We start from the raw sequence: 14212 nt of genomic DNA, 5'->3' as shown, positions 1-14212 counted from the left end.
TGGCTCTTTCCTTGGGGCTGGGATCGTCAACGCAAAGTCGTTGGGTGCTGATGTTACTGGTGCAAACAATTCTTCCTGATTTTACATCCAGATGTTTGCAGAGCTTTGAACCTTTCCCAGAAGACTTTACTGCTTTCCCTTGTAAAGAAGCAATAATGAGGACTACTCAATATCTAAACAATAGTGCTTTATTGATAAAAGGTTAGTTTCATGGATACAAAATTGCTGTGTAAAGTAAGTTTTCAAAATAATTTCTATAGGTAAAGATTATCTCTTAGTAAAAGAGCAATTATTAGCAAAAGTATTTAGATTTGGGTAGCAAACAAAAGGGGATTTAAGAATGTAATAGTGTAGGTCCACCCACCCCCACATAACCATCATTAGTTGGCAGCTGGCCCTGAGTAGTAGTCTCACTCGAACGTACAACACACAGGGATTACGCTGACCACTTGCAAATGCTCCCCCCCCAACAGCTTTTACTAGCATAGTTAATAAATGCCAAAACAACCCAAAGAATTGGCCCTGCATGGAGGTACTCTAAAGTAACAGGACACTTTTTCTTGGTAAAAACTTTGCACAATGTGCCTAAACGTCCAGCTTTTGACCATTCACAATGACGCCACAGCAAAGAGGCAAAGTTAGCAATAACACCGATTCTTTTCTGTAGTACACCTTTGTAACTAATGTCTTTTTACCCTCTCATTTTATTTTTTTGTCTGGCCAAAACAAAAAACCCTCCTCATTCTTGGATTAATAAGCATTTTTTCCATCTCAACTCCTCCTGTTACAGCAAAATGAAAATACTGAACCAGCACCTTGCTCCCTCCAGGTCTCCTTTCATCTGTCACTTTCTGGGGACCAATTCCCCAATGTCAGCAGAAATGCTGGAAAAAAGCAAGCTCTGGAGCATCAGTGCCCCTTGGAGTGCAAGACATGGAGACACACGAGGAAAGGGAAGGGCGAGGGCAGAGAGCACAGAAAACAGACCAGGTGCGGCTTCCACTGGTGGCACCTGTCAACCAGCCCACGGTGCAGATTTGAAATGCCTTTCATGCTTACACGATACATGGAGAAACTTGTATTACACATAATAAAGGAAATGACAGTGGCTGAAAATATACGAGACAGTCTGCACATAAAAAAAAGAATCGAAGCTATCTGCCTCCCTTCAGAAAACCATTCAAAAAAGAAACAGTTGAAGGAAAGCCAAACTGGGGAAACCGGTCGGCATTTCGGGCTGCAGGACTGAGGCCTCAAGGCCTATCACAGGTCTCGGTTCAGAGGCCCGCCCACCAAGCCCGATTCCCACTGCTGAAGCAGATCTTCTACACCTGCAGTAAAGAAAATACGTCAAAGTGCAGTAGAAAATACAAAAAGGTTGGTTTCTGAATAGATTGTTAATTTTCCTTAAAAAGTTACTTTTTAATTTAGTTGAGTAAAAACAGTTTATTGAGTAGGTAAGAACCTCAGCTGCAATATGAAAACTGGAGCTCGCGGATGCGCTGATCTCCCAAGCAGAGGCGGGCTGGGATCCGTGGAGGGCGCTACAAAGAGCAGCTTGTGGCCATCTCTCTGCACGGTGGTTAAAAAGTGACCTAGCTGCAGAATCCAGGGACTTCTTAAAACTCACTCCCCCAAAGGCCTGTTTTTCAAAAAGCTATTTAAGTATAAACATGTATCTCATTAGATAATCCTATTCTATTTCATTTGGTAAACAGATAAATGTGCAGATGAATTAACAATATTGAATTATAGCAGCAAAACTGGTTTTAGGTGTTGAGCTCAAACAGAAGCGAGGAAGTGAAGAATCTGCACCCGGTGCCGCTTGGTAAGCAAACGGCCCGGCACCAGGTCTGCGCCACGAGGCCCCTGTCTCCACCACTCGGGAACATTCTGGGTAAATCTGAATGTTCTAAAAATCAGTCAAGAGTGCTCCTCAAGGATTGTTCAGGCCAGCCAAATAAAAAACCCCGCAGTATTAACTATACATGCTGACTGATCCCTGGAAATCAATTCTAACATTAGTGGTTAGTAAAGGTGGAAGAAAAATGAAAATGCAAAGTTCACCTCACAAAATATAAAGTCTAACATAGCAATGAAATACAAATGTTAAAAGTACTTCATACAAATAACACATCAAAAGTTAAAAAAAAATTAAATTCTTAGGCACAGGTACTGTAAGACGTGGACAGGCCCCCCTTCAACAATCTGAAAACGCAGCTCTGTTGCTCATCTGAATGTTTTATCTCGCCAAGTATTTCCTGGAAAAACAAAACGACACATTTAAATGGGAGTAATGCAGTGCTTGCTGCTTTAACCATTAATAGCATTATTTTTCTGTGTAACAAAGGACACAAATTGAGCAGAAGGTATCGCTAATGTGACCAGAGAGTTAACTAATGAAAACGTCATTTATGAGGTGCTTGGAAATCGGGAGTACTGCAAAACTGAAAAGTATGCAGAACTATAAATTAACTTTATGTACCCAGAGAATTTTCATACTTCCGTAACCAAAGCTTTAAAAAGAGCAGCAGCAAGAGCAGAGAAAAGGAGCAAACACCCGTCAGTCCCTCCTGCCTCAAATGAGCCCCAGCCCTCAGGAGCCCCCGTTTCTCTGCATTGTGCCACCAGTTCCCGGCCAGCTGTGAAAGCTGCCTATGCACCATCGAGCCCTGGAGTCAGGAGGGCCTGTCATTCAACCAGTTATATGACCACAGGCACAGTATCGCACAGCATCGATGTCCTCACTGGTGAAGTATGAACTCAGCACATGCTCTTGGGACTCTTCCGAGGTTTCAACATGACGATGAAAGTGAAGCAACCACCTTCCCTAGTAACTGGTCACACTGTACATACATATCTGTGTCTTTTTGTGCGTATGTTTCACAACTAAAACCTTTCCCAGTAAAGCACACAAGGGCAGGGGCTTTGTTCTGCTGACCAGTGCCTCTCCAGGTCCTTCCTTCATGACCTGTCCATCTGAGGTGGAGGACTTGTGACAGGTGTCTGAACCTCCCAGCTCCTTGCCTTCTGTCTCCTCAATCCTGCATGTGTCAACTAAGACTCAAGTCACTCATGTCATCACATCACTCCCCTGTTTTCATCAACACTCCGGTGCCTCTACAATAAGGTCCCCAACTTGCAGAGGAGACTCTCCTCCTACACCCCCAGCTTCTGCTCTCCAGATCTGTGCCAGCTCAAACTCTCTCTGTCCAGCCCCAAACATCTCTCTTCATAGAGCTGGTTTGTCTCCACCCTAACCCCATGCAAGTGGTCTTTATTGACTTTACCTCTCCTTCCTTTCTCTGGGAGGTGATGACAGGAGCCACCTGGACAGCTCTGAATGCCCACCTGTCCACAGGATGTAGGGGAGGGAACATTCGCCTTTTCCTAGTCCTAGCTCCCCGGTGTCTACAGATTCTGTTCAAGCAGGGAGGCCAGACATCTGTGTGATTCACTGACTACTATCGGGCGAGCAGAGCTGTGGTGAGGAGTGGGAGGCCAGCAGTCTCCATCCAGGTAATGCTGACCTACCTGGCATAATTCACCCCTTCAAGCCATCTTTATCTTTGGTCTGTATAAGCTCTTTTAGTAACACTTTAAAAATTCTCTTTGAAGAAATGTTTTCAGCTCTAATAAATTTCTAATTATAGGACTAATAAAAGTTATTTTAATATATAATTTTTCTTCTATTGTTAATCCTATTTGCAAGCTTAGAAAATATGAAAAATCTTTACTAGACAAGAGAAGTGGAGGAGAAGCTTCTGTTTTTTAGGAGCAACCGTTTCTCCTCCCATCCTCTCAGGCCAGCGATGCAGTTAAAGATAGAGTTTCAAACTGCAAAACATGAATCATACTTAAGGAGGAGGTGTCTGCCATTATATTCAGGTTGAGACATAGTAACAACTGCCTGTTTTCCAGGCTTTATTATTACCTTACACATGGTGCCCGTGAACACCACTGTCCCCGTCCCCACCCTGCATCTGCATCTGCATCTGTGCCTGCATCCTTGCGATCATCTCCTGCATGCGGCGAAGCTGTGAACACACGACGTGTGGACATGTTACTGGTTTCTCAGGGTCTGTTGTCCCTGAATATTCTTTATGGATGTTCTGTGATCCCTAACATTTCAACTTATATGCTTTCCCAAAACATGACAGTTAATATTCAAAGAACTCTCACAAATCAGTGAAAGGACCAACAACTCAATAGCAAACCAAGCAAATGACAAGAATGTGCAATTCAAGTACGAAACAAATTATTCATAAATAGAAGAAATAGGTAAAGAAAGACAATACAAGAGATATTTTTTAACCTAAAAGGTGGGGACGAGACTTGGGCTACCCAGTAGGGCATGTGCAGTAAGGAGCAGTGGGACTGGTCCAATTTTTCTGGAAGGCAACGAGGCCCTAGCTTTCAAATGGTCAATGCTCATCCTCCTTTATCCTTATCAAATTTTGTCATTATGGTTTCTGTGTGTTTAGAAAGGCCTCCAGGCAAGTATTATAAAACATTTACCTAAATTTTCTCCAAGTAACTTTGTAGCTATGTTTTTAACATTTAAATATGTGATCTGAATTGAATTAATTTGGCCAAAGATGTGAGTTTTGTTTCCAAAAGGCTGGCCTGTTCTGCTACTACTTATGCAGTATGTTTGGATTCCACAACTCTAACAGATCTCAATGCCACCTTTACCACAGAGCACATTTCTATACTTATGACCTATTTCCAGATGAAAATCAGCCTCTCGTGCCTGTACCCAACACTCAGGATGACCACTGTCCTCTGACATTTTCATAACCAGTAAAGCAAGCCTCTTCTCCTCAGTACATTTTTACAGAGCTTCCTGTTTCCCATGCTTAGTCTTTAAAACAAACGTTAGAATTATTTTATCAAACTCTCCTCTAAAAGAGAGAACTCAGCAGACACAACTCTGCTGGAATTGCATTAAATTTAGAGATTAATTTCTAGACAACTGTGATCTCTGCATTGAGCATCCCACCTAAAAAGTTACATATCTATTAAATTTTTGAAAATTGTTTTCAGTAGTTTTCTAGTTTCTCCCCCTGTATAAGTTCTACACAAGGTTTCTTCTTAAATTTTTGTTAACGGTTGTGAATGGCAGTTTCTTTCATTATATCTTTCAATTGGTTGTTATCTATGTATAGGAAAACTATTGATTTTTGAACATTTTAGAAAAATCAGTCATGTTACTAAACTCTTACTATTGTCAAGTTTTTTGGACTCAATGGCTATTGGAGATGAAATGGGATAATATATGTAAAGCAAATGCATATTATGTATATAAATATGTATATATAATAAAATAGTTACAGGTAATATATTCCTTCTCAAAAAAATAAGGAAACAAAAGTATAACAAGCTAGCCACAAATAACATTTTTGAATGTAAACTAAACGGCTTTAGACTTAAAAATAGTACTTTTTTACTTACCTCAGCTTCCTTTTCCAGCAAGATCTGGTCTTTGTTCATGTCCTCATTTTCCACTTTTCTAACAGTTAAAAGAAGTTAAAATTACAATATTGTGGCAAATATGGTTGGTTATTTCTGATGACAGATATCCAAAGTATAATTTCATTTTACACTTGTGAGAAATATATTGGTTTCAAATTACACATATATGTAATTTTCTGATTAACGACATGAATAAGAAAAGAACGATGAAAAAGGAACAGCATGAAATGGAAAATTCAAGAGATTTTTCTTACTCTAAACTAGGGGGATGACACTTTCATCTTTACCTACTCAAAAACCAGTAGATGACATCTACTAAGAGAAGAATATTCTTTTTTAAGCTAAGTTATTCTTTATGAACAGACTATAGCCATGAAACTTAAAAAAGGAACAGGATCTGAGTATCCAAGCGGAGGAGGGTGGGCGGAAGGCGGTCTGAGCACACGGGGACACAGCTCCTCACATAATGACACGTCTCGGGGAGACAGCCTGGTTGGCTTCCTCAGAACGGGATTTTCTTCCTGCCTCTAAAACTTTTCTTACATGTCTGGTCCCCAAGTTAATAACACAATAAAGTAGACTTTAATGTGTACCTTGTATGTATGTACAAATTCATCAGTTAAAAAAAAGTGAATATTTTAATGAACTACAATACAGAAAATTCTTTGTATAAATGATGTATATCACTTATTTGTTAATTAAACTCCAAGCAGAGACGTGGCTTTATTAGATACAAATCAGGTCACAAAATACAGATCTCAAATAAAAACCTATTAGGAGGTAAAAAAGAAAAGGTGGGGGTGGCCGCATGCGTGGCTGAGCAGCGGAGCTGCTGCTCACCCGACAGGGCGCTGCAGTTTCTTCTGGCGGGTGAGTCTGTCCCCACTTACAGTGATGCTTTTGAGAAAGTACCCAATACAAGCCTCAGGCCTCTCCATCTAAAGCTGTTCTTTATGTGCACAAGATTACAGCTACCTTCAGCAGGTTAAAAAAAAAAGCACCATTAGATTAAATTAGCAACAAGTATCCCATTATAGCTTCTGAGTAGGAAACCACCTCGTCTTGCTCAGAAGTTGAGAAGGCTGAGCTGGACACACAGAGGAAGGGGGACAGTGTGACTCAGGGTGACACAGTATGGACAGAGAGAGGGACAGCATGACTTGGGGCAACAACCTGCCGCCTCTTTTGAGCCTCTCGGAGCGGAAGTTTTCATAGTGTAGGTCCTGGGTCACCTCCTGGAGATCCTGCATGTGAGTGCTGAAAGAGAAAAGAATGCACCAAAGCTGGGCAACACGCAAGTGCTGTCTGCATGAGGAAACACCACCAATCAAGGACAGGGAAGGAACATCAGTAACATTGTTACCCCTCTTATTACTTGATCAATTGTACACAAAGTTACTGGAATTTCAGGGTAAGGCACTGAGGCTGGGGAAACATCTATAGAGGTCTCTCTCTCTCCTTGCTGCCACAATAAACAACCCACACACACCCCCAAATGGCCAGGTTAAGAGTCCCTTCCACTTGGGCCTCTGCCACGGCCACGGCCAAGCTCTGCAGGAGACCATCACCACAGGAAAGAGGCAGATGCAAAAAGAGACTTCAGAGTTTTTCGGTAGACAAAGTCTGAAACAGAGCATGTTTTTCTAAAAGAACATATAGAAAACATGCAATTCAAATATTCATGACTTGTTAAGTTTAAAATTTACAGAAGAGTTAACTAGCCTCAACTATGGAGAAGACCATAAAATGAAGTTTGTTTTTATTTTTTTTTTAACGATTGGCACTTGAGCTAACACCTATTGCCAATCTTTTTCTTCTTTTTTTCTTCTTCTCCTCAAAGTTCCCCAGTACATAGTTGTATATTCTAGCTGTAGGTCCTTCTAGTTGTAGGTTGTGCTATGTGGGACGCTGCCTCAGCATGGCTTGATGAGTGGTGCCATTTCTGTGCCCAGGATCCGAACCAGAGAAATCCTGGGCCGCCGAAGCAGGACGCACGAACTTAACCACTTGGCCACAGGGCCAGCACCAAATGAAGTATTAATATTCTGGATAAAACAGAAACAGCACTTTGAATTTTCTAATCATCTTATGAAATATCTATGGTTTTTTGGCTCAGCTTTTTCAAATATTTAAGCACTCAAGAGTGAGTTTACGCAGGATCAGGGAAACGGACTTAGTGATGGCAAAGGGGTGGCTGTTCTCCTTTACTCTGAGAAACACACACTGACACTAAAGCTCCCTGTCTTCAGCCTCCACATTCCCCGGGTCTGTGATAGGATCATCCCTGGATGGGCGGGGCTGCACTTTAATACCTTACATGGTGAGTGAATTATATCTGATATAGCTCGAATGGTAATTTTAATGCTACTTTTATTGATTTTAAGTCACTAAAAATTGCTAAACCAAGTGAGACATATGTGGCATACAGAGCAATTTTCAGTTATTCCAAATTTATCTAGATCAGCCACTCTTTGAACTCTTCTGATTAAAGAACTAGCGGATTTTAGCAACAGTCTTTCTTTCAGCCTCTATTCAACAGCAACAACAACGCATGTGTTACTAAAAGTGAAATGTATTTTTAGAGGAAAAAAGTCTGTTTTTGTAGTAAGGTCTGTTCTGGATGCTCGGACTCCAGTAAAGAATCTCAAGGCTAACTGGGGCCATCCCGCGTGAGAGGCTGAGGCTGATGGGCAGTGGGAACGCACTCCAGCTGGGACTGGAAAAGGCGCTCAGTGCTGCTGCAGTGAATCTGACCATCTCCTCATCAGAGGAGGAGCCGTCACACGCTTGCTGGGACCATACCACAGCGCAGGGCTAGTCTACTTTTAAATCAAAAGAGATCTTAAGGGGGCTGGCCCAGTGGCATAGTGGTTAAGTTCGTGCGCTCCACTTTCATGGCCCGGGTTTGCAGGTTTGGATCCCAGGTGCAGACCTATGCATCGTTTATCAAGCCACGCTGTGGCAGGGGTCCCACATATAAAATAGAGGAAGATGGGCACAGATGTTAGCTCAGGGCCAGTCTTCCTCAAAAAAAAAAAAAAAGAAAGAAAAAGAAAGAAAAGAAAAAGAAAAAAGAGATCTTAAGCAGGAGAGTGTATTAAGCTTTGGGCCACAGGTGGAAGAGCCATTTCGGTACAGATAGCTGCCAGGTGGGGGCTTCTGCACTAAGCCGTGGCAGACCCAATGCAGAAACACAACAGAGCTGGCAGCTGTCTTGGAGGCCACATCTACACCTCCAAAATCCAAAGTGCTGCTTTCCACGGTAGGCACTGCCAAAGGGAACGCAAGAGCGTCTTACATGAGCATTGTCCTCAGCTTCAGAAAGTCATTGTGCTCTGGGTTCTCCACCTCCACGACGCCCCATGGATAGAGGCGGCCTCTGACCTTCTTGCCTTTGGCTTCAATCAACTGATTGGATCCAACCACAGAGAACGGGATACTGGCCTAGAAAGAGATAAGAGGGTACACAGGCTCCACAGAGGGAACCCCAACTTTCCCTCTGAACATGAGAACATCAGCACGGAGTGAGCACATCACTGCTTACTGCAAGGTTACTTGGAAAGCTAGCAGTACACAACATTTTACTTGTGTTGACCTAAACAAACAAAACAACCAGTTATTTCACCAGCAAAATGATTTACTCAGGAAGAGCAATCTGGGAGAAGGATGCTATAGCAAAAGCCATAGGTAAGCCCAGCAAGCAAAGAGGAGCGTTACTTTACAGGGAAAGAGGAGGAAGTTGGAAAAGGTTGTTTTGAATGAAAATCCCTTGGTGGAAGGAGAGAGTTCAGGGTGGTGATGGTTTCTCATTGGGTGAGTTGCTGGGCAAGGAGGAAATCTTCCTTGCTTCTGCTGGGGTGGTGACTGAGGATCCTTGCGTGGGGGCTGCAACAAGGTGGAGCAGTAGTGTGTAAGGGCTCCCCCTGCTGGCCTCCCGACTGCACTTTAAGTGAGGTTTCCTTTACTCTGTTTTACACTTGGAAGTGGCAGACACTTTGCACGTGGGACAAATTGGACAAAAACAAATTAAACCTGCAATTAGATTTCTAAGCCTTAGGTAACAGCTATGCCGAAATATGTTTAAAGCAAAAATACTGCTGTAACTGAATCTACCCAATCTCTTGGAGATTAAGCCTTCCAATATTTGGCCCTTTGCCAACACTTTCTCTTTCAAATGCACTGATGACAGGAAACAGGAGTTAACTTATGTTATGCACCTGGAGAAAGACTTACCTTGAGAAGTCTAGTCTGCTCTTTAAAATCTTCATCTTCATCTGATTCTGCATCAGGTAAGTGATAGATTTTGATGTTATGTTCTTCGATTTCATCCAGAATCTGAAAGAATGACAAAACCAGGAGTAATTTTAGCAAACTGAATATTTTAGTCAAGTCTAACTCCTCATGTTAGAAATATATCAGAATTATCCACATGCCAATAAAGAATCAAGCCAATTACTACAATTGTTTTCCAATGATTCTGTAAATCGCTGAAAAGGTATTTATGCTCGTGTTTTGAGGGATCCTCTGTCTGGAGTAATAACAATAATGCCCCACTACCTTCAATGTACAAAACAACAGACTAACGACAAGCGCAGCATAGCAACTAAAAGGAAATCACCCACAACCAGCCTCAAGAAGGACAAGCGCCACGGGAAAGGCACGGCCAGATGCTGCAGGCACAAGAAGAGCCACGAGTGTCACCCGAGGAGCCTTGGAGAACAGGGAGAGGCTCACAAGTAGAGAAGGAAGAGGCACGGGGGAGGGGGAGAATCTTGTTCAAGGTGTGGAGGGGAGGACACAGGGGGTGTGTTTGGGGGATAACAAGAAATCCAGGATGGCTGGAATAGGACATCTAGTAGGACAAGACAGAAGAACAGAGGTTACTAAGTGAAGAGTTCCCTGACGCCAGGCTGGGGATCGGCATTTTATTCACTAGGCAACAAGCGGCCAGCAGTGTGCTGACCCCATCTCTTCTCCTACGCTGGCCTCACAAAGACAGGGCTTACACTGGGGACAAGAATAGATTTGAGAAATATTTCATAAGTAGGTTATTAAGAATTAGAAGAGGGAGTGAGAAAGTGATGTATCAAAAATAAATAGAGATTTCTCAATCTGGGTAACTGCAATCAGAGACAGGGAAGTTGGGAGAAGAGCTCATTAGTAGGAAAAAGACGACTCCTGTTTACACATGTAGTTCACATGAAAAAGAAGTAAGATTCTTAGAAGAGAAAAGCAGAAGCCGCAGCAGACAACACGATCAAAATAATATTAAGCAATGCTGGCTCAGGGATCAGGAAGACAGGAAGGTCATAAAACAGGCAGAAAGACAAGTCTTAGGAGAGCAGAGCAAAACCTGCTGGTGAGGCCCAGGACTGATGACTGAAACGCTGGCCGAGCCCAAGACAAGAGAGTTGCAGCTGGACAACGTGAAACGTGAGAGAGACGGAGGAGAGGGCAGATCACACCACTGGGGAGAGTAAGAATAAAACAAAGGAGAGGCTTCAGAAGGTCTGCGGAGGTTCTTTGAGATTCAGGAGGAGGAGGAGCACTGGTAGGCACGAGAAGAAACCAATAAAGAGAAGGGGCTAAAAAGGCCCAAGATAAAAGAGATGAGTACAAAAGCATTTCAAGTCATTTCAGACTTTGAAATCAAGCCTTAAGAGTTCTGGATACAGGACTAGAGATGGGTATAAAGCATTCTAACCCTGACATCCCCCCTTACCTAACCTCTCCAAAATTTAACGTAACATCCCATAAAAGGTGAAATTCCTTTATTCAGGAATTGCCAAAATATTTAGAGTCAAGCATAAAAAAGCCTAAGCTTTCAGGGGCTCTTCCAAGGGCCTGAATATTTCCTAAAAAATTGGTAGGCACTTAGACAATAAAGTAAGGCTGACAAATATGAGCACATACAATTTTAAATCTCTGCTATGACAGAAGGCATCAAGGAAAATGTGAAAACACAAAAGTCAAACTAAGTGAAATCATCTACAACATGATACTCAATGTCTAAAAACATGAGTATCTGTAAGTCAATAAAAGCACTGAAAGGAGGGGTGGGGCTCTAAAACCCCGTCAAACACACCAATGGGTGTCAAGCACCAGGACAGACACTCGCATCAGCAACTGGGAAATGCAACTTGCAGCAAGACACCGGTTCCCATTTCTCAGACGGGAACACTTCACCACAACTGGCAACATACTCAGGACTGCTCTGGGGAGGAGAGAAGAGTGTGCTCACACACGGCTTTAGGAATGTAAAGTGTCACAAATTTGTATGCAGGGAAATTTAGACTTCTTTCAAAAATTTACATGAGCATCAATTTCCTCTCTAAGAATTTGTCTGACATGGAATCGTGAGACAACAATGTGTACTATGCCCATTACACAAACATTACAGAGTGCCCACTATGTGCCAGCCACTGTTCTAAATTCTTGGAATACACAAGAGCAAAGCAAAGGTCCCTGATGTCAGGGACCCAGGGACAGGGGTGGGAAGACCAAGAAACACACTGAAGAAATACTTGGCGTGTGCTGAGAGTGCTCTGATGGGGGCGCGGTGGGCAGGGCAGTGCACTGACCGAGTCAGGGGTACTGTGATGCAGGGAGGGTGCTCTGAGGAGGGGTGCTTTGACTGAGTAAGGCCCTGAGGGAGAGCTTTCTTTGTGGGCTGGAAAGTCTTAGAAAGTCAAACGGCAAAATAATACGTACAAATGATCCCATTCTGTAAAAACAAAAATAGACTATATTCTGGAAGAACAGATACCTCTTTTTTTTAAAATTTTTTTCCCTTTTTCTCCCCAAAGCCCCCCAGTACATAGTTGTATATTCTCCACTGTGGGTCCCTCTAGTTGTGGCATGTGGGATGCTGCCTCAGCGTGGCTTGATGAGCAGTTCCATGTCCGTGCCCAGGATTCGAACCAACGAAACACTGGGCCACCTGCAGCGGAGCACATGAACTTAACCATTCGGCCACGGGGCCAGCCCGCAGATACCTAACTCTTAACAGTGGTTGTTTCTGTGGATAATTAAAGGAATTCTTCTCTGGAGAATTTAGCATATGAGTTTGGACTTTCTCTTTTTTTTGAGGAAGATTAGCCCTGAGCTAATAACATCTGTGGCCAATCCTCCTCTTTTTGCTGAGGAAGACTGGCCCTGAGCTAACACCTGTGCCCATCTTCCTCTACTTTATATGTGGGACACCTGCCACAGCATGGCTTGATAAGCAGTGCATAGGTCTGCACCCCAGAATCCAAACTTGTGAACCCCGGGCTGCCAAAGTGGAACGTGTGAACTTAACCTCTGTGCCACCAGGCTGGCCCCAAGTTTGGACTTTCTTAATGAGCATACAAATAGAAATAGGCAAATAATTAAAAAATACACATAGCAGAGAGTCACCCAGAGGCTTCATAGAATAATACAGAAGAGGACACCAGTGTAGGAGCTTCTGGGAGGTGAGAGGTACACCAGCGGCTGAGGGACAACCGCAATGCAACCTCTTAACGGTCAAAATGTAGGCCCTCAAAACGGTCACAGTACCAGACTACTGGAGTCAGAACACATCCCTCAGTGGATGGTTGGAAGATAAAATAACAGAACTGAAGTCCCGGAGATGTTCACATCATTTCCCTAACACACCAGTCTCTTTGCATTTAGCCACCTTCTACTCATTGAGGATATTTCCATCTAAGGTGAACTATAAAGCATAGCAATAATTTGACACCTTTGTGAAGGCAAAATATTTAAAAATCACAAGTAAGTATTAGGTGTTCCTTAAAAACCACTGCCACACTCCCCGCACTGCCCTCCACACTGTAGGCACGCTTCCTTCTGTCCCCTTTCCCAGGTACCTGGCTCTCAGCCATCCTGAGCAAAAAACACCTGGCCAACCCCACACTCACCCTTTTCTTCAAGCGCTCCCGTTCCTTCAGAGTAAGGGTGTCGGCTTTTGCAATGACAGGGACGATATTCACCTTATTGTGTATCGCCTTCATAAATGCCACATCTAAGGGCTTAAGGCTAAAAATAATTTGAGAAGTGTTAGCTATTTAGGGACAGAATAGGGAAATCACACGAAATTTTCTCTCAAAAGTATCTCAATTCTTATACGAAAATATGCAGTTTGGGGGAAAGCTGTAAACCCATATAGTAAAGATGAAATTCTGATTGACGCATTGGGTGTCCCAGGCGAGCAAGTCCTTACCCGTGTCCAAAGGGAGAAATAAAGTAGAAGCAACAGTGCACTCTGTTGTCAATGATGTGCCGTCGGTTCAAACCACTTTCGTCATGCAGGTACCGTTCAAACTGTTCATCAATGTAGGAGATAATCGTCTTAAAACTGAGAGAAAAAAAAAATATTAATTAATAATTATGAGACACAAAACGCAGGCAGTCCCTAACTTCAAAGACAAAACAAGTTTTTCTGTCCCTTCCTCCATACCAAAAATAATCTGATAATTCCTATGTGAGATGGGACTGGAAAACTGACTCCTAGGTTTGGCAAGACTAGGTTTTGGAAACTTTGCCAAGCATAATTTTCCCTAAGCATTGGGGGTCAAAAGCCTGAATGGAGTAAGTTACAAAGAGCTTGAGACGACTTTGCAAAGACAGAGGGATGCCAATTCTTTCCAGGCGTGTGGCTGTGAAGAGGGTCAGAGGAGTGGAGGGCGGGTAGAAGAACAGGTGTATTAAGACGTGAAATAATACAGCACATCCACATGATGCTAAGAATGATCTA

General features: G+C 42.9%; 1 protein-coding gene across 11 annotated transcripts in view; it reads right to left on the bottom strand.

Moving 5' to 3' along the window:
* Window positions 1-172: 172 nt before the first annotated feature.
* Window positions 173-14212, bottom strand: part of SEPTIN2 (septin 2) — a 35434-nt gene continuing 21394 nt past the window's right edge. For all 11 annotated transcript variants that reach the window (XM_070620271.1, XM_070620270.1, XM_070620272.1 and 8 more), the window contains 8 exons: window positions 13679-13813; window positions 13377-13494; window positions 9709-9810; window positions 8774-8919; window positions 6649-6732; window positions 5455-5512; window positions 3935-4037; window positions 173-2261 (listed from right to left, as the gene is read on the bottom strand). In XM_070620271.1, coding sequence (XP_070476372.1) covers window positions 3936-4037; window positions 5455-5512; window positions 6649-6732; window positions 8774-8919; window positions 9709-9810; window positions 13377-13494; window positions 13679-13813 — 745 coding nt within the window. In that variant the 3' untranslated portion in view covers window positions 173-2261; window position 3935. The remainder of the gene's footprint in view (window positions 2262-3934; window positions 4038-5454; window positions 5513-6648; window positions 6733-8773; window positions 8920-9708; window positions 9811-13376; window positions 13495-13678; window positions 13814-14212) is intronic.

The sequence above is a fragment of the Equus przewalskii genome, chromosome 5, assembly GCF_037783145.1.
Source record: "Equus przewalskii isolate Varuska chromosome 5, EquPr2, whole genome shotgun sequence".
Taxonomy (NCBI): Eukaryota; Metazoa; Chordata; class Mammalia; order Perissodactyla; family Equidae; genus Equus; species Equus przewalskii.
Note: the sequence above shows the minus strand (reverse complement) of the source record. Positions and strands in the feature narration are given on the sequence as shown.